The 19,110-nt window shown below is 38.0% G+C and overlaps 4 protein-coding genes across 8 annotated transcripts in view; 2 read left to right on the top strand and 2 right to left on the bottom strand.

The window, feature by feature from the left end:
- The window catches only part of LOC107047950 (transcription factor sox-2), a 161,176-nt gene that overhangs the window by 124,938 nt on the left and 17,128 nt on the right, over positions 1-19,110 (bottom strand). The window lies entirely within an intron of this gene.
- LOC107047719 (zinc finger protein ubi-d4) lies at positions 776-11,292 on the top strand. 4 transcript variants are annotated; one of them, XM_015270647.1, is made up of 9 exons: positions 776-1,002; positions 1,077-1,186; positions 2,063-2,296; positions 2,378-2,586; positions 2,678-2,747; positions 4,416-4,571; positions 6,325-6,771; positions 9,224-9,336; positions 9,559-11,292. In XM_015270647.1, the coding sequence occupies exons 1-9, from the start codon at positions 926-928 to the stop codon at positions 9,688-9,690; spliced, it is 1,548 nt and encodes a 515-aa protein (XP_015126133.1). In that variant the 5' UTR covers positions 776-925; the 3' UTR covers positions 9,691-11,292. The 4 variants fall into 4 exon arrangements, with proteins under 4 accessions (XP_015126133.1, XP_015126056.1, XP_015126214.1 ...); XM_015270570.1 differs by having other exon boundaries at positions 2,357-2,586; XM_015270728.1 differs by lacking the exon at positions 4,416-4,571 and having other exon boundaries at positions 2,357-2,586.
- LOC107047974 (iodotyrosine deiodinase 1) lies at positions 10,822-12,734 on the bottom strand. The gene is made up of 3 exons (XM_015270914.2): positions 12,061-12,734; positions 11,668-11,984; positions 10,822-11,528 (listed from the first exon to the last, which is right to left on the bottom strand). Exons 1-3 carry the CDS (start codon positions 12,404-12,406, stop codon positions 11,346-11,348), a joined length of 846 nt encoding a protein of 281 aa, XP_015126400.1. The 5' UTR covers positions 12,407-12,734; the 3' UTR covers positions 10,822-11,345.
- LOC107047608 (ribosomal protein S6 kinase alpha-5) overlaps positions 13,145-19,110 on the top strand; it is a 20,700-nt gene continuing 14,734 nt past the window's right edge. Inside the window, exon 1 of one of the 2 annotated variants that reach the window (XM_015270469.2) lies at positions 13,145-13,819. In XM_015270469.2, the coding sequence (XP_015125955.1) occupies positions 13,708-13,819 (112 nt within the window). In that variant the 5' untranslated portion in view covers positions 13,145-13,707. Of the gene's footprint in view, positions 13,820-16,276; positions 17,480-19,110 lie in introns of those variants that run through there. The other variant, XM_015270423.2, reaches the window with a different exon arrangement.

Raw genomic sequence — 19,110 nt, 5'->3', positions numbered from 1 at the left:
CCTATAGGGAACTCAAATTTCCTCAGGAATCGAATGGAATTGGTTTGAAGGCTCTATCTCTCATAGTTTCCGAGATAATCGCGAAAAACGAAATCGCCCCATTGAACCCTACGTTTCCGGACATTTTACAATGATTTTATTATTTAAACTTGGCAGGTATGAATTTGAATCTGGATATGGAACCGTTAGAAAACATTTTAAAACTCTAAAAAAAAATAGAAAGTTCAGTCTGTAGAGAAAATTGATGAAATAATTGAAAAATTGCAATTTTTGAAAGTTCCGAGCATTTTCTATAGATAATTTATAAACAATCAATTTTCCACCACAAATATCATTTGTTTGGAATCGTAACAAATTTATTCATACCAAGAATTTTACCAACAATGGATTTCATGCCTAAAAAAATTAGGTTTCCGAAAGTTTAAATAATTTCATTCATTTATTATAAACAACGAATGTTTTAAAAAATAATAATTCTGTGCAAAATATTATGTGAATGACGCTGAATATTGATGATTTTTTTCAGATTTTTTTCACGCAATTTCATTGACCAATTTGATGATTGAAAATAGTTTAATCTATAGTGTGGTCTGTACCAAACTATAAAAGATACTTGGAAATCCTTAATTAGTTTTTTTTTGTCAATTCCCGCTTGGGTGTTTTTTGAATAGAATTGAAAATTCCGGTCGAAGTTGCCGCGCGCGGAGGGATATGACTGAAGTCTGAAGCGCATGCGCCAGTAAGAGTCGGGTTCGGCTGGAGAATGGAGGGGCTGGCTCGGGCCGAGACCTGAGGTTACTTCTTTTGTAAGAGCCAGTATAGCTGTCCCGGTTTTTTTTCCATCGCCCAGTTCAGCATTCCTGGCAGGTCCCGACGCTCCAACATTGGGCTAAACTCCTTCCTAAGAGGGACGCTTGACGACAAAATGACGGCGGTCGCTTTGCCGTCGTCTCATTCCATCATTAATGTCGTCAACGAGGCGAATCTCAACAAAATTGAAAGGTATGTTCAGTCCACTTTATTATTTGCGGTGTGAATGATCGAGGGACAAACTCTAACTGGAAATTTTCCGCCAGCTTCCTCAATGACACGGCGTACAGGGAAGCCATTGAGAACTCATCCACGTACAACAGCAGATTATGCAGAGAACGGAGGTTACGAATGCCTTTCCTCGATTCCCAAACTGGTACAGTTGATTTTACGTATTTTTGAAGTTATTCGTATTTTATTGAGAATTTGAAAAAACTTGATTCACTTCCGGTTGTTAATTATTCCATTGTTATTGAAGTGGAAATCTATGAATGTAGGGGCTAATTTTTTCAAAGTTGTAAATCATAGTGCCAAATTGCAGGAGAATAAGTCGTTTGAAAAAATTCAAATCACTTTTTTCTGTCAAAAAATCGACATTTGTACAGAAATACGCGAAACCGAGGAGAATTCTAACAGAATTTTAACAAAATTCCAATATAATTCATACAGAGTTCTACCATAAAATTGAATATAATTTCCTAGTAAGAGCGCTAAATTTTGCCTTAGCTTTTTTTTCATGGCTGAATTATACGAAGAAGTAGGGGACAATGGGGTAAAATGGACACTTTTTACTTTTTTTCAAATGCTAATGACTTACTGAATTGTTGATGAAATTGAATAATTTCTTTTTCAATAAAAAGGAACATTCTTCCCCCTTGTGATGAGCCTAGACTGAGCTCAATTGATAAATATGTGTATGAGTTATAAATATTTTTTAAAAAGTCAAAAGTGTCCATTTTACCCCACCCTTCCCTACTAAAAAATCTTCATGTCATCGAAAGAGTACACTTGTCATTTTTATCTCTTGAAAAAATTTCAAGAGAATAAATAATAAAAAAATACGAATCATTTTTTCCCATCAAAGATCTTTCAAGAGTAAAAATTTGCCTAGAAATCCACTCCAAAATAATTTTTATAGAATTCTACCAGAAAATTAAACATAATTTTCCGGAGAAAGCGCTGAATTCTGCCCTATTCCTTTCTTTCACACGAGAATTACGTGAACAACTAATAAAATCGTTATCACCCACAGGAGTCGCCCAGAACCACTCGAATCTCTTCATGTCCTCGAGAGAGCGCCTCCCAGGCCTTCAGCACGGCCAAATCTACACATATCCAAGTAAAAGATGGAGGAAAAAGCGAAGACAGTACCTAATGCACTACCTCCACCCGAAACGTGGTAGAGGAGATTTGGACGATGGAATTGAGGTGGACGGAAATGTAGCGGGTATCAACGACGACAGCAAAGATTCTGCCGCCCTCAAAGGTACGAACCGTGAACATACCCCGCCGTCTGAATTTCATGATAATTAATCACTCAATTCAGGTTTCACCATGAATTTCGCAGATGAACATAGCAAGGATGCGTGGTACTACGACGAAGAGGATATGCTGGACATGGATGCTTTCGAGGAGAGAGACCAGGATAGTGACTACGATTACGAAGAGAGTTACAGCAGCAAAAGGAAGAGAAGAAGAGGACCAAGAGGGGGTGGACATCATCCTGCCAGGAGTCACCCACCAGCGACTGACAGCCCAGGACCAAAAAGATCTAAAGTAATGCCCCTTTGCCACGAAAATATTATCTCATTTCTTGGAAAAAACTGAAAAATCCTTCATCGATCGACTGATCATGATTTTATTTCAGGGCGGTGGCAGAGGGCGGAAGAAAGCCAACTATGATGCTGGTGACTCCGACAAGCCATTCGTGTGTGACCGTAAGTTTAACCACAGATACAACTACAAATGACCTTCCCCGCCCTAAAAACAAAGAAAGCAACTTCCCCTATTAATTTTTTTTCTTACTTACTCGTTCCATTTTTTGCAATTATTGTTATTCACTTAACATTTATGATTTTTTTAATTCACTATGCCACGAACTAAACGATAAAAACGATTATCGACGATTCTAAGATACAAACGCACAGCGTTAACGACAATTTGTTAATCTTGATACTTCTATGATTATATTTAAAACGTGAATTTATTTAATTGACTCGCGCAAGGTACACAAAGAATATTATTAATTAATAGGTGTTAAGCTCGATGAAGATTAATAAATTATTGAATTATTATATACGTAATTTGAGTTGAATATCATGAGAGGAAGCAACCAATTGCTCTTTGATCTCTAGGTTTTACTCATTCATTTGTATTCTTTGTCACTGTCCATTACCGTGCACATATTTTTGTCTTCATTATTATTTTTCTTGACTTTCAATTCACCGAGGGTGGCTGCAATTTTTCTTCGAGTATAATTATCTTGATTCTCTCGCCACCAAAGAACTTTGCCGAGTCATCGCGTTGTACCTGTTTTAACGATTGGAGCCAAATTTGACTCCCTTTATTGATAGAGATTTGAAGAAGCCACGCTTTGACAAACTTAATCCTGCAGCAGGAGCATTTTTACATTTCAATGACAGTCTCGAAGGACTTTGACAGTCACTGTTCACTGTAAATCATTTTTTAGTTTTGATATACATCAATATAGATATCGATAAACCAAAGCCCTTAGAGTAATTCGTATGTGCCTGCCATTTTTTTTATCGTCAAGAAAACCTACCCAGTCTTGTTACAATAGTCTCAAGACATTTGGTCTGAATGATTAAGCAGTTCTACGTAAAATCCAAGCAGAATGATCAAGTAGAGTTTCGATATAATGTTCGACAACAAGCTTAACAAGGGCCAAGTATCTTCGAACGTAGTGAAAGAGAAGTTCCCAATGAACAAATGAGAAATAAAGTGAAGAAAGTAAAAGAGCCAATGGAAAGACCAAATTAAATGAATAAAGAAAAATGAACTAAAACGAGAATGCGATAGGTTCACTCTGTAGCGAGCTGATTAAAGTAGGTGTATTACGAAGCATCTCAAGCCTTGCATTGTATTAGTTTTGCTTCTTTGGGCTGGAATTTTCCTTCACTGCTTGTCCACATATTAGAGTACATTATTTATTTATTTAATTTTTTTTTAATACCTATTAGGTGGTCAGGGATGTATCTTCATTTAGTTAGAATTCATAAAGACCAAAGAAATTGAGAGGAACATATAATGGTTATGCAGAAAGAACGCTCCCTTCAAAAGTAACTGAGCTTATTTTTATTTTAACTTCTCAAAATGCCCTATTGCACTGCAAAAACTCCTCTATTTTAATTTCCATTTATTTTAATCCTTTCAATGAACTGTTTTATTATTCCCGTCATTCATTAAATCCTCTCTTATTTGTTATTTTAATCTCATAATACCTGTCCTGAATGAGGAACGAAAGAGAAAAAAAAATAGGAAAAAAATTTTAAAGCCAGAAGAAGATAAGAGAATTATGATTTTTTTGTTATTTTTGTTTTTTGCATTGGATGGTTTGGGGGAAAACAGTATTTGCACTTTTGCAGTATGCAGCGCACGGTATAAAACCAGACCCGGTCTGGTCTACCATTACGGTCATTCCCACTCTACTTCCTCTGGTGATCCTGCTAAGGAACTAAGTCCCAGTCCTGCCGATGTTGAATCACGGAGCGTTGCAGACACCGCTGCTTCGGACCAGCCAGGTTGGACCCAAAATCAAGCTCAATTTTCGCAGTTTCCTTTAAGACGTTTCTATAACAAATGAAGAAAAAGAATACGCTAAAAGAAACAAATGGAAGATCATTTATCTAAAGACTCCCATCTATTTTTCCTTCATTTTTCATTCTTGGTTTTCATCTATTAACTGATTTTTGCTCTCTCTTTTCAGTCCAACTCCGATACTTTTTGTTTCACTATTATTTCTTCTGTCTTTGTTCTCTGTCTGTCTCTCTCTCTTTTTCTCTTGCTCATTCATTCAGCTATTTATCCAGTCTCTCTCGTTCATTAACGTGTACTTAACGATTATATGGAGTACTTTGTAAGGATGCATTGAGCGAGAGGTTCAGAGTGATAATAATTGACGGGAAAGGTGTTTCAATCGTGTGCATTGGATATTATTCATCGTACTGCTCATTCTCTATGGGTTTTTCATCCCCCATTTTCCGTTCACTTTTGAATTTTTATTTGCCATTTTCTGGAGAGGCTTATTACACGCTCTTACGTTTGCAGATTTGATGCGTTAAAAATAATTGAAGAAAATAATTTTACACAGGAAACCAAGTTCCCTTGCTTGCAAATTGCCAATTCGTTAAACACACCTTGACCCAGTCTTTGAGCATAAACAGCCAATATTGTGAGACAATCTGATGATGCGTTCTTTTTTTTCTTTGTTTTCTCATTCTTATTATTTCGATGAGAATTTTGTTTTTAGTTTGCAATGGCATGCAAACAATATGTACAACTATATATATTCTTCTTGTGTTTTTCGCTCTTTATTCGAACATTTATTCGCCTTCCAAAGTGCCCCCACTCAACGATAATATTTCCCAACTATTTTTATTTCTTTTTATTGAAGAGCGTTTAGAAAAACTCGAATGCGAGTATGCAGTTTGATTTCATTATTCTCTGTTGACTATACTTTTTTTTAATATTACTGGTTTGCGAGCATGTTCTAAGTCATTATGAAATAAAAAATAATGAAAGACATATGTATTACAACATTGATATATGCTTCATTTGCTTTTCCATGTAACAGCCACATTTAGAAAATGGTTCATTTGATTTGCACGCCGAATGCTGAATGCTTCGAAACAACAGGCGTCGTTGTAATCAGTGGTAACCATTGCTGCATCGCCATGCCTTTACTCATCTTGTTATTTTTCTTTAAAATTGGAAAATTGAGCCAGGCTATTTCTGGGGTTCTCTGAGAATTTTCATTTTAATTTAACAATAATTGTTATTTCTTTATTGGTGATGGAATGCTGGTTTCAAAGTTGCACATTTGTCGAACTGTCAGTAATTATTCTCATCGTATCACACGGGGTCGTTCCTGCTTGTAACAAAACAAAATTGATTCCATTGACGAGCAATTGTTGATCATCTTAAGGAAAATTAGAGAGTCAGGGAAAGTTTCCCCGCCTTTTGGCGAGTAATATTAAAATAAACTCCTCAATGGAATTAGTTTCATCAACTAGAAATAATAAACAGTAGAACGAATGTATTGGGGGAGTATCTGAATTGGCCTAGAACAAAAGTTGAGAGCGAGAGAGCGCGGAAATGGTGAAATAAGCTATATTTTCACACCAAGTTTCAATAACAAGAGATTACAATGGAATAATCAGAGAAATGAAAAAAAAACGGCCAGGTGTGCATGATTGTTGGATTGTTTGACGCAAGAGGCGAGTAAGGAGAAAAAGAAAAAAAGCGCAAATGGGTATGTGGTCGGTTTGTGATTAGGTGGTACACGTCGGGGGCGACAGAGTACAACTGCCACCTCGAGTACCTCGAGTCCCTCCCCCGTGGCGAATGTGAATCCGACTGTCGGTGCACCGCCTCAGCCGTCGCAGCAGCAACAGCTGCCGCCGGTTCAGACGAGCGCCCCACCAGTCTCACCCACTGTCTCAGCTCCCAAGGAGGAACATCAATTGATGACCGTTGGATCACCATCAGCTGTAACATCACCAGGATCAATGAGGCCAGACGTTGGCATTCCAGCTGGATTAACGGGTAGTCTTGTTGGTAATCCAATGGGACCAACTGTTGGTGGACAAACAATCGATAAGAAGACCGGTAAAACACCACAGCCATCACCCTACTGTGATTTCTGTCTTGGTGATGCTAGGGAGAATAAAAAAACTGGTGGTTCCGAGGAATTGGTCTCATGCAGTGATTGCGGTCGTTCAGGTAAGATTGAGGAGAAAACGAAGCGCAAGTATTCGAGACGGGCAAATCACAATTAATTTCGATACAATTTTTTTTTGTTGATGAATTTCAAAGTTGATTATTTCGTTACGCATTTCCAATTTTTTTCGTTCAACTACGAAGAAATATTTTTCTTTCGTTGATATCTTTTTTTTTTTTTTTCGTTTTTATCGTTCGTTTCGTTCTTGCAACAGGAGTTTCTCGTCTCGTTTTCCTTCAGTTTTTTAAACTCTCGCTTTCCTTCGATAAGGCTGTGCTCATCAATCTTCGGGGATTTATTGTTCATTCAGTGGTGAGGTGTTTGCTTTATAATCTTGTTTCTTTGATTTAATTTTGATCCTCTGAAGGGAAGAGTATCTGCTGGTTTCAGCATTCATTCGTTGAATGAATGAGCTCTCGAAGCGAGCATTTATTTTTTTCTCAGCTACTGTTGATGGATTCTGGGCGTGCAATACCGAAAAATCGAGGAAATCATGAGCTTTATACATTAAAAAACAAAAAGGTTTGAAACGTACCACTGGAATTTTTCATTACACACTAGTCAAAGCAGAAATATCAAAACATCACTTTATCAATGGTGCAATTCTGTCGCATCTGGGTAATAGGAATTTCGAGTGATTCCTTTATCGAAATAAAACGAAGAATTGTGGGAGAATAATCTTCTGGAAGATCGAAAAAATGGACAAAATGCTACGGAGATAACTGTGATTTACTCTAAAACACAATTGAATAGTTGTAAGATAGAAATTTTTATAGAACTCAAATAACCAAAAGGAAGTATGTACAAAGTTTAATATGATCATAATGGAAAAACTTTGTATTGAAATTCTATCGACAAGTGGATGAGAATTAGCATTTAATAATTGACGTTTTTTTTTAATTCTAAGAATTGGGAGGTCAAAAATTCCTGTTGCACAGTTTCACTAGAGCACGTCATTGAAGAAGATATGATTTGTCAGCTTTCCGACTACAGTGTATCTAATTTAATCGATAAAAAATATCTCTTTCCATGCTTCATCCTTTCATTCATGAGTGGGCATTATCATTTAATCTATTAAATTTCTTTGGTTTTCATCACTGTTGAGCGTCACACGAGGCACCCAATAGGAAAATCATCTTCACGTAGAAGCATCTCAGAAGTAGATTAGTTTTCTACGAATTTTTATATTATTGTAACCCAAGAAAATTCATTTATCAATGATTTCGCCTCCAAGAGCACAAACTTGCTTCCAATATCAATCTATCATATTTTCTCACGTACGTGAACATTGCCAGGAATATTGTAAAAGACCAATGCGTACGTGAGAAAATAAGAAATCTCCAATAGAATGTATTACAATGGTGTAATGGAAATCAAAACAAACGAAACTAATATAACAAATTTGTATAGAACGATGAGCTTGTCTGGCATATTGTGTCGTATTCTCAGTAATTTGAGAAGAGAGAAAATTGTGAGAACAAAACGAACCAATTAATCATAAACAAATTGAACAGTAATAGTTAGAAGTGAATAATTTGTCCGAACAAAAACAAAATAGCCGTAGATAATTCATTTTCTCGAGTAAGAGAGTTATAGTTACATGAAGAAGGCATGCAAAGGAAATAGTTCCTCCTTGTTACGAGAAATGATGATCAATGAAGACTTGTTATTAGGCAATTTTTATTAAGCAATACCCACGAAGCTTAGCGTGAAATGAAGGAGAAAATGTAACATTTAAGTACCACCTACTTATTAAAATAAAAGGTAGCTATTAAGTATGATGAGTGAGTGAGAGACGTGACAAAAAAAATATAAGAACATGAGATAATTAGAGAGATGAATTTTGCGTGTACTAAGCGGGAGAAAAATGTGATCTGCGACGTTTATATTGTGCTGCGCAAGAAAGAACGTGAACTTTTCCAAGGTACGCCCTGCTGATTACTTTTACCATCTTATTACTCCAAACACTAAATAACGGTATGTTCAAAAACGTCAGAAGGAAAAAGAAAAATAAATACGACAAAGGATAAAAAGAAAACCAATTGCAAGCAATTTTATCATCAAATAAAAATACTTTGTGCGGAAAAAAACATGATAGCGTTTCATTATTCCGGACGTTTAGTGCTGAGGAAAGGTGAAAGACATAGTTGATCGCGGATTAATGAATTCAATTTTTTTAATCTGTGATAACAAAACAATATAAGCATTTTATCTAGAAAGAAATGATAAAATCATATGTTTTGGATATGAAAAAAAAATGAATTTCAAAAATTTTTCATTGCAAAAAAATTTATGCCCGCGAGAATGATAAAAACGATAGCTTGGAGTTCACTGTTCTTCGGCACAAGATAAATGTCCTGGCACCTTTCCGCTGGCCGCATCCATCGTCAAGTCTCCCAGCTCCATCATCCTGTGCTTTCTTATTCCTTGACACCAGTGTCGTTCTTGTTATAGGGCATCCCACTTGTTTGCAATTTACTGCAAATATGATCGTTTCTGTACGTAAGTACAGGTGGCAGTGTATCGAGTGCAAGTGTTGTTCCATATGTGGCACATCTGACAATGACGTGAGTATTAATATTATTTTTTTTCCCCTCCTCTTGCCATCGACACGAAAATCACAGACTCATCATTTTACCTGTCGATGTTACCGATGAGTTGGGAATTCTCATAATTTACTCATCGAAAGATCATTGAGACGAATTATTGCCGAATGAGAGTAGACTCTTTCATCTACCGAAAAATTCCCAATGTTCGATTGAAATTAATCCCCCGGATGATCAAATTAGGATCAGTTGCTGTTCTGTGATGACTGTGATCGTGGATACCATATGTATTGCCTATCCCCACCTCTGGCAACTCCACCCGAGGGTTCCTGGTCGTGTCGTCTGTGCATTGCCGAGTTCCATCGACGCGATTGAGCCACAAGCTGAGAGAATCTTGCAAAATAATGATAAAAAAAAAATTACAAAGTAACATGGGTGCTGATGGTCATACTCAACAATGGTCGCTCGAGTGAATCCCTCGTGGCAGCTGTTTCCGTCGTTATAAAAAAAGGGCCTCTTGTACGTACTCTTGTTTCCTGCAACCACCTGTTGGAGGATCGGATGATCCGAGCAAGAGTCATCTTTCAATTGAAAAAGAATTTTCATTTTTTCAAATAAAAAATTCAACTCTTTCTCATAGTTTCTAACTTAGTAATTCTCATCTTCTTCTTCTACACTGATTATCACGATGCATTTTACATTGGTAATAGTAAATTTCTCAACGACACTGAAGAAAAAAAATAGTTAAAACGCGAAATAGTAACGCAGTAGTTATCAGTTTCACACGTGATTTTAATGGTTATTACGTCTCAGGCGCTGGTGATCTCAGAAGTATAATTAATCTTGTAACTAATTAACTCTGAATACTGTAAAGAATTTTATAAATAAAAGAGAACAATGCTCCTTAGGTAGAATCGAGAATTGAAATCCAATGGAGAAAAACAAAAACAAAGTGAATGATAATTGTCCGTAAGTCAAGATTGAGTAAAAAAATGAATGAAAGTTTTAATGAATTATACACCCCAGGCTCAGCTGAAATCTTTTTCTATATTAAACAAAGTAATAGAACTTATAATTGTAGCCAGAGATGGAGACTGATTCGCAAATCAATCGAAACCGTTGTAACGTCTTTCAAGATTTGTCGTGAAATAATGTGAAATGAATTTAATAATATTAAACATAATGGTGTAAAAAAAAACGTATGGACAATATAGTGAAACTGAAAAGAACTAGCTGGATGTACGATAGATACGACAATACCTTCTAGATAAAAGAAACAAAAATGTAATTAACAGGAATTTCATTTGAATTATTTCAGTTTTCTTTGAATAGTTTTAATTTAATTGTCAAACTCAACTCTTCTGACTGATTCTCATGGACATGAAAACGCAGTGATGGAAAATTTCAAGAATGCCATAATACTAATAATTTACTTGACGAGTGGACACAAATTTGACATTCGTGCATAGATAGAAGGTTGTCTCTTCATCTGTATGTATCATAATATTCAAGCTTTTACACTTAAAAAAAAAATATCGTGCGATAACTGTTTAGCCCTAACACACCAATCAATGCAAACGAATGGAGAAAGAGGTGAACCAATGATTTAACGAAAGTTTGAGGAAGAAAGGCCGAGAATAACGAGAAACAATTCTGGATAACCGTAAATGCAAGTTTTTTCCTTCCCCCCAACGCCGGATGATTTTTCATTTCAATTGTTGTTCAGCTCAGTATTTTTATATTTTATATACATGGAGTGTACTTAAGTTAAGTTGCAAATGATGAAAAACGAGATTGAAACATGGAATTGTACATTAAAACTAATCACCTGAATTTAGAGATTAATTGATCGATTAATCATGCGAATGAGATTGTATTTTGAGTTGATCATTACTGGTGATTCAGGATTCAATTTTTTATATCGCTTATTTTCAATGATTGTACGCAAATTGCTAATAAATGATTAGTTTCTACTAACTGCCATATTCATTAATGAGGTAATGTATAAAATATATTCATCAATCATTCAGTCAAATTTCGACTAGAATATCGCCGAGTGGTTTTCTGTGAAGATTTGGAATGGTCGCGTCAACAGCTGGATATCCAACTGGAAGTAATAGACAGAGTTTTTCAGAAGGGGGTCGACCCAGAAGGCTTCGCAGTGCTGGTCCACAGTTGAGGGGCGTTGACGTCAGTGTAACGAGCCCGGCATACTTGGAATAATCAAGTGAGAATAGGCTTGCATTAAACTACATCAATCTCTTAGAATACCATAACTTCTTCAAACGTGAAGTCAACGCTGTGAATTCACATTTGCCAACTCCACATTTTTTCAAAATCCACTCTAAATACCTGGATTGCCGTGAGGAGCATGCCACAAGCGATAGCCACACTCATCTCATGGTAGTAATGAATTTTCCTTTTGCCATCGGGCAGAACCCCATAAGTCTGCTTGAATACCAAAATCAGATATGGAGCTGTGGTGAGATACTCCTTAACCCAATTTGTCTTGAGTGGTGTCAAGTCAGTCGTCCATTTTTTGCCCATTCGCTTGACATAATTGAGCCTCTCCTCCCTCTCAACCACCTCCCTTATTTCTCCTTTCTTCTTATCATCAGAAACAAGAACAAACGTCCACGGCTCGGTATGAGCACCACTCGGTGCAGTGCCTAATCACTCGTGAGAAATTAAATTATTTCCACCATTCAAGCGCAATACCGTGTGGTGAAAAAATTCCATGCTTACCGGCTGCTCTAATAATGTCACGGATAACACCGAGTGGCACGGGATCAGAGCTAAAGAATCTGACGGTCCTTCGTGCATTGCAAATCCCGTAGAATTCCCTTGCACGATTTTTCAATTCCTCCTCGGGCGGTCTTTCATAAATGAAGGGAATATGCACTAGATCTTTGGGCAATGCAGGTAAGTCCTCGTCCTCGTTCGATGTTTTTTCAAAGATATCTTCCGTGTTATCATCCAATTCTCTTCCCCTTTTACGAGCAAGTAGCACATTTGTAAAACAGTAAGACGCGATCCCCAGAATTACGTAATACCAATATTTGGAGCAGAATGGAAGTACCTCGGAGATCATGATTGGTTTCTTTTTGAGCACTTGCTCTTGAATTTTTATTCCACTAGAGCGTCAGGCGATACAACGGTGACTGGCTCAACTCGAGATAAAATACAACTGGTAAATTATCTCTCGTTATTTCGACACATTTTCTACTCGTTCCTTTCCCTTTCGCTGGATTGATAATGGAGGCACATCATGTCATTCTCGTTTGCCATCGCATGAGTATTTTTAATCGAGAGTGCTTCTACTTGCGGTTGACGGTATTTTTGAGCTGCGGTAAAGCTACAAGTGGACTGGATGACATTTATACTTCTCCCAGCGGACGCTGAAGTCGTTTTAAAATGTCAAAAACATGTGGTACCCCATCGCTGCCCGATAAACGATCCCTCATTGTTCGACGCTCGCGAGAGCATCTTTCCGTGTTCTCTGAATAATCCATAACGACTACAATTTCCTTTTTACGAATTTCGGGGGTTCCCCTGCTGCCGCAGCATTTCGTGCAGATCATTCGAGCGGAATGAGCGGCCCTCCAGACATTAAAAAAAAATAATGCCGTAGAAATCACGGAGAATAAACCGATGATTTTCATTTTTAAGAATTTATATATATCTGGAATACCCGGTACTCACCGGCTCGAGCCAGTGGCGCCGCCACCGCAACATCTCAGTTGGTTTTTCTTGGCATCTCGAGCCGTGTATAGAAAATCCACGAATCTCCTCGTCCCTGATATGACCAACGACCGGTTGTCAGTTTCCAAAGGCACGAGACCAATTGCGTCGCACTATTCACATTAATAAGATTGATCACCGGAAAAAAAAGAGCAATAATTTGATCTGAGAGACTGAGAAAAGATGCTAATGACAGCAGTGAAAAAAAAAACGACGATTAAAATAAATTAAAATAACGAAAAATCCTAGTGATGATGGGACTCATAATTTATGTGACTTTTTGAGCTGTAATCAGATACATTGCCATGAGGCCAGTGCGCTGCTCACACACCGCTTGTGAGATGGAGCCATTCGAAAATAGAATTGTTAGTTTTTCCGGTTGACGGCGCAATTTTTTTAATCACCTCATCAAGTTTTTCAATTGAATATTCCTCCGTTCGTTGATATTTATTCATTAAAATTTTCCAATGTCAAGTGTAAACATAACGGTATTGCGTAAAATCTGGAGATAGGGTGGAACATGAAGGGAATTTAATTGAAATGATTGTCAGGGCTCGTCAGTGATCGGACGTTTTGACAAACATTGAAGGGACAACAGAAGAGAGTGGGCTTTATTATCAGAGTAGGAAGAGGGGTAGGGAAAAGAGGAGGATGGAGAAGGCCATGCAACCACCCCTACCACCGCCACCACTGTCTCAGGAGGGCAATATTTTGGCCGACAAGAGCACCAGTGAAACCACTGTCACACACGTTTTGACATTTGGTATGAATGCACATGTTTATTTGAGTAATGCTTGGGCTTTTTTATTTCTTGACTAACTAGGTTAGGTGTGCCTGCGAGAGAATGGATCGAAGTTAAAGCTGAGCGCACGATATTCTTTATCAGTCTATTTTTTTTCATCGCTACGAAAATAATTAATTGTATTACTATTTACTGGATTCTCTCAATTTCATCGAATTTTACGGACTATTCGAGAGAATTCTTTTATTAAACTGGTTCTGGGGATGGGTGAGCTTCGCGAGAATAAATTATTCATCTCAATATTTCGGGGAATCGGGATAATTAAAGATGTATTCTGTGAAAAATTGGCGGAACTTGTTAATTTTTCATGGGGAAAGTTTTCGCTGAATTAGTCGGGAATAACGATTGAATCGCTTTTAATTCGCTTTCGATAACTTTCACGGAATATTATGCATTGAATTTATTAATCGCAGGAAAAACCATAATATCACCTGTATCGATCAAACTTCATGCTTCACCGTAGTTTCGGTATTGAATGGTCTTTATGTCGAGTGGAAGTACGATTTGAGAAATCTGAGAGCTAACACGATATTGCGGATACAAGGAGCAATGTAATTGAGAATAACATATGCAATGCATAAATTATCGGTGGAAAAACTAGTGATTAATGTCAGGAGACTATTGAGTTAATGGAATCGTTGAAAAAAAATGTCTGGAATAATCGTATTGCAGGAAGTCTAGTCCGGCGAAGAATAATATAGAGTCAAGGATAGTATAGATGAAATAAACAATTGAAAAAGACGAGTTGAACTCAGAGATTGTTTGCCTTGGGGGGGGGGGAGCTCTTGATTGTCCACTCATTTTAAACACCTTTTGGCACATGACACACCGTGAGTCATCAGGTTTACGTCACCGCACATCCGTACTGCCCCCGAAAAACATTTAGAATCACAGCTTCTTTGTGCTTCAGAGATAATGACTTGCATTATTGTCCGAGAAATTCATGTTTTGCTGAAAAAATTATTGAATTCGGGAATATTTATCGAATTTTCAGTTGAGAATGCAACATTCTAGTAGAAATGAGCGAAATATTCAGAAACTAATGTAATTTTTTCTAGACTCATTGCATTTATTGTTAAAATTTTTAATTTTTCCGAGTGGAGTTGAGAAAAAAAAGTGGAATAAATGAGCGAAAAACTAAATGAAGAAAAATGTATTGAATCTAAACGGAATCAAGAATATCTTCTGAAGAATTGAATAAAAACTGGATTTCCAATCGTAGTTCGTGCTCCTATATTTAGCCTGCGAAATGACTTATAGTGTTCTAAAAAAATGCTGATCCTCCAGCCAATGAATAAATCTTTGAAGCACATTCTGCAGGAATGAGAGCACATTATTTGTCCGATTGCAAATGCTGGTTTTGCAAACAAGAAATCATGGCAAATATGTTGAGAAACTCGAGACTATCTGTTATCTCGAGCTGGCTAACGACTTTAGAGGAGAATATCCATCACTAGGCTGTACTATTCGATCTATCCCTGAATATTGTCCGGTGAGGCCCTAAATGCCAAAGAAATCCAATAAAATCCGGATTCTTAATGACCAACTGTCCCCTACATTAAGTCCGAAATGACTTGTGATATTCCAAAAAATGCTGATACCGAAAAAACAACCTCCCACAAACGTTCGACAACACATTAATCATAAATCACAATACATTGTTTGTCCCATTAAAAAAACAAAGTGCTTATCACAACTCGCTCATTCAAACTGCGAAAAAATATGGTTTCTCAGCTGCAGCAGAGGGGCCCAATGAGCACTGACTTCGCTCCTGAAATCTCTTTCCCCCACCCAGCAATCCCCGTGTTTTCCAAATCAGCTGTTATTCCCCGACGTTCTCGTGTCGGGTGGCTTGTCGGCCTGTATCGTTCGAATGCCATACAACGGCGCCGAGGGAGGTGAGAGAGTGAGGGGCGTATTCAGTTGGTCGGCAGTGAGCCTTCGTGCCACTTCGTGCTCCACTCTACGTACCAGTGGTGAACCCCCGTTTCCTCTATCAATTTCTCGGAGCATATTTTTTCAAATTTAAACAGTCCATTTAAACTGGCAAGCATCTCCGATACCGTAAAATATCCTTGACAATATTGATAAAAAGACTGTGAGAAATTGTGAATTATATATTCCATAAAAGACAGTGAAAGTTGCGGGTGAAAAGTGCCTGAGAATTCCACGAACAAGGTGTTTAAAGGGAATCCCGTGCTAACACCTGGCGCGTGCACCAAAGGTTATTCAATGAACCCCAGTTGACCCTCCGAATTCCCCGTACGCACTCCAGTAAATCCCCCCCCCCCCCCGAAATCGGCGGGTGGAAACTTCCGTGAAGGGAAATAATTCCCCTCCACTGAATAATAAATACCTCGAAACAACATGAGAATAAGACTAGATTGAAATTACACTGCTGCTATTAGATATCGTCCAAAAAAACTTGAGGGATACTCTCGGAGGGGTGCCAGGAGTGCGTTCACCCAAGTGTACGTTCACGAGGAATATAAAAAAACTCGGAGCATTTGATTTGCGTGAAATCCGGTAGATTGAGGTGGAAGAAAAAACAATTAGTTTCCAGTGGATAACAGCCTTGTGTTTCCTTCCCCGGAAGACTAAAAAAACCGTAGATTGCATCGGCACGTCGAAATTCCCCACTTCCATGTCGATTGCGGTGGATTACGAAACGTTAAATTTCGTGGACAAAACGACTTTCGTGCGTGCTAAGGTCTCGGAGAGCTGTGAGAGAGGGAAAAAAGAAGCCTTGTCCCCGTTAAACTGTGTCAGTAGGATAACACCAGATACTGACTTGCATCAGGACACGAGTGTTTCATGGAGTGTCTGAGGTATTGTCGATGGAATTGAAATAATTAACGCGGAAAAATTCGGTTTAGAAGCAAAATCTAATAAATCTCGTGCTTCGATCAACCGTGAGCTTCAAGGCAAACGTTCCGTCCACGTGTCGACACTTTGATCACGTTCTCGTCTCGAGGCACGTGGGTAACGTTCCCCACACACGCAGTAGTTTTAGTCCTGCTGTTTGTGAGCGATCATGCGCACGAGACGGATGTAGTGACGAATAAACACTTTGTTTTCCTGCAATTTTGAGAAACTGAAATTACGGTAATATCGAACTATTTTCCCCACGTATTTTCTGACACTTCTCGGGGTTCTTCTCGCGAGGATAAAAAACAATACGATTGTTCGGAGTTGAGTGATCAGGAGAGGTCGGAATATTATACTCTGTTGAGCTGCTACATCTGAATCGAAAGTAAAAATAAAAAAACCCCGCAGTGGCACATGATTTATGCGTCTATCAGTGGACAAGTGATGAAAGAATGCAGGATTCTTAGCAGTTGATTGGGGGAAGGTCAGTCCTTCTGGTCTAGGAATATCTATTGTCTCTATTGAGATATCTGGGAATCGGTATTTTTGAAAGAATGAAGAATCCAGAGCACGAGAGTGGATACTTTGAGGATGGGAGTGATGTCGAAATTGTTTTTGAGGAGAATGCTGTTGGGGATGAGAGAAAATGGGGCTCTGGATCGTATGGACTCTCTAAGGCCATACGACAGCTTGACGTCACTGATTCACCCGCATCGCCGGAGCCCGTCGAGGATGAGCAAAATCAGAACGGAGGTAGTTATTGCAATTATTGTTCACTCGTTAATTTTTATCAACGAAAACGGTAATGTTCGGGGGGTTATTCAATTTTAATGAGCCAAAAATCGATCAAACTTCGGTGACTCTTTTTTTTTCATTCCATGCTGTAAAGTTCAATTCAACTCGAAAATAGAAGGGGCATTTTAAATGCCTTCGGTATCAATTCTCTCCGATTAAGCTTAACTCGCGGTTCACACACAGAGGTCGATTTCCATTTTGATATTCCCACTCTTGAAATCCTTTCCCCTCACTTTCACTCAACAAAACTTCAGTTCTCTCGAATCAATTCCTTTCATCAATTATTCAACCACCAGCAAAATCGGGAGAAAATATGAAACAGTGGACATTGAAACGAAAAATCCAAAAATGAAATTGCTGACAGAGTTCGCCTTGTAGGCATTAACGAGGCTGAATATCTTGGAGTTCGACCTCCTTCGCCTTTTTCGAGAGCAATGACTGTACTGCCCCCCCCCCNGCCCCCCCCCCCCCCGCCCAAAATAAAAATCTCAATCTTATTAATTATCCCGCATTTCATAAACTTATTTTTTTCTCTCGTTCTTACGATACAATATCATCAATTGGCGTCAGAGATATGACTGCACGTTTGCATAAACAGGCGAATAATGCAGTCAGGAGGGAATAATAAGCGAAGAAAAATAAAATAACGATGTGGAAATTTATTGGAGTTATTTTGAAATTATATTTGGATACCATGGAAAGTTGGGAGACTCTGGGGAGGCATTGGATGACACGTGGCAACATATGGTGGCTCAGTATCAGCTGGTGTTGCTCAATAAATTTGAATTCCATATTTCGGTTTCTATGAGAAAAAATTGGGTGAAAGAACTCGCGCATTCGGATTACCAGTGATTTGCTCAGTATATTTGCGTCAATGCAGGTCTATGCAGAGAAGAAAAGAGGATAAAAAAAATTGAGATATTGTTTTCCTTCCATTAAAAAAATCGTCCAGTCTGTTTTTGGGGGAACAATAACTTGAATTTAAGGATATCCAAGCATTTTAGTTATTTTTTCTTCAGTGAACTGATTTTCTACTTTTGTAGCCGAACTTCAGAGCTTTCATTTGAGTCCTATTTGACCCTAATCTTCCGGACATTTTACAATAATTTTATTATTTAAACTTTGCAGTGTCTGAAATTGAATCTCGATATTGAACCGTCAGAAAATATTTTTAAAAAGGCCGTGACTATTCGCACCATTGCGTGAATCACTCCCGTACACTCCATACACTCCACGCATGCGTGAAATTTGTGTTTCACGCAGCCGAATTTTCATACTGCTGTGTATTTCACGCAGTTGAAGTTTCATACTACTGTGTGTTTCACGCAGTTGTATTTTTATACTACTGTGTGTTTCACGCAGTTGTATTTTTATACACCTGTGTGTTTCACGCAGTTACATTTTGATACGCCTGTGTGTGTGTGTTTTTTTTTTGGCTCAAATGAAAGAGCGGCTCGAAAAATGGCGTGCAGAAGTCTTTAAAGATGACAATTGTCTCTAAAGATGATGTCTGTTTTCAATTGAAAAGCGCAATTGTGACAACATTGTCCAGTGGGGTCTAGGAGTCTCCCCTGGTTCAAAACCATCTT

This window comes from Diachasma alloeum, unplaced genomic scaffold, assembly GCF_001412515.2.
Source record: "Diachasma alloeum isolate Michigan unplaced genomic scaffold, Dall2.0 Dall_scaffold_00176, whole genome shotgun sequence".
Lineage (NCBI taxonomy): Eukaryota > Metazoa > Arthropoda > Insecta > Hymenoptera > Braconidae > Diachasma > Diachasma alloeum.
This window is presented reverse-complemented; position numbering and strand designations above follow the sequence as displayed.

What these genes read in the sequence shown, in the direction of transcription:
- LOC107047719 (XM_015270570.1), top strand. Translation starts at nt 926, where the DNA reads ATGACGGCGGTCGCTTTGCCGTCGTCTCATTCCATCATTAATGTCGTC. An exon ending in CGCTGCTTCGGACCAGCCAG is followed by an intron (nt 4,572 to 6,324) that starts GTTGGACCCAAA and finishes GTTTGTGATTAG; the next exon opens with GTGGTACACGTCGGGGGCGA. An exon ending in GTGGCACATCTGACAATGAC is followed by an intron (nt 9,337 to 9,558) that starts GTGAGTATTAAT and finishes TGATCAAATTAG; the next exon opens with GATCAGTTGCTGTTCTGTGA.
- LOC107047974 (XM_015270914.2), bottom strand. Translation starts at nt 12,406, where the DNA reads ATGATCTCCGAGGTACTTCCATTCTGCTCCAAATATTGGTATTACGTA. An exon ending in TGACATTATTAGAGCAGCCG is followed by an intron (nt 11,985 to 12,060) that starts GTAAGCATGGAA and finishes ACGAGTGATTAG; the next exon opens with GCACTGCACCGAGTGGTGCT. An exon ending in TGCTCCTCACGGCAATCCAG is followed by an intron (nt 11,529 to 11,667) that starts GTATTTAGAGTG and finishes GATTATTCCAAG; the next exon opens with TATGCCGGGCTCGTTACACT.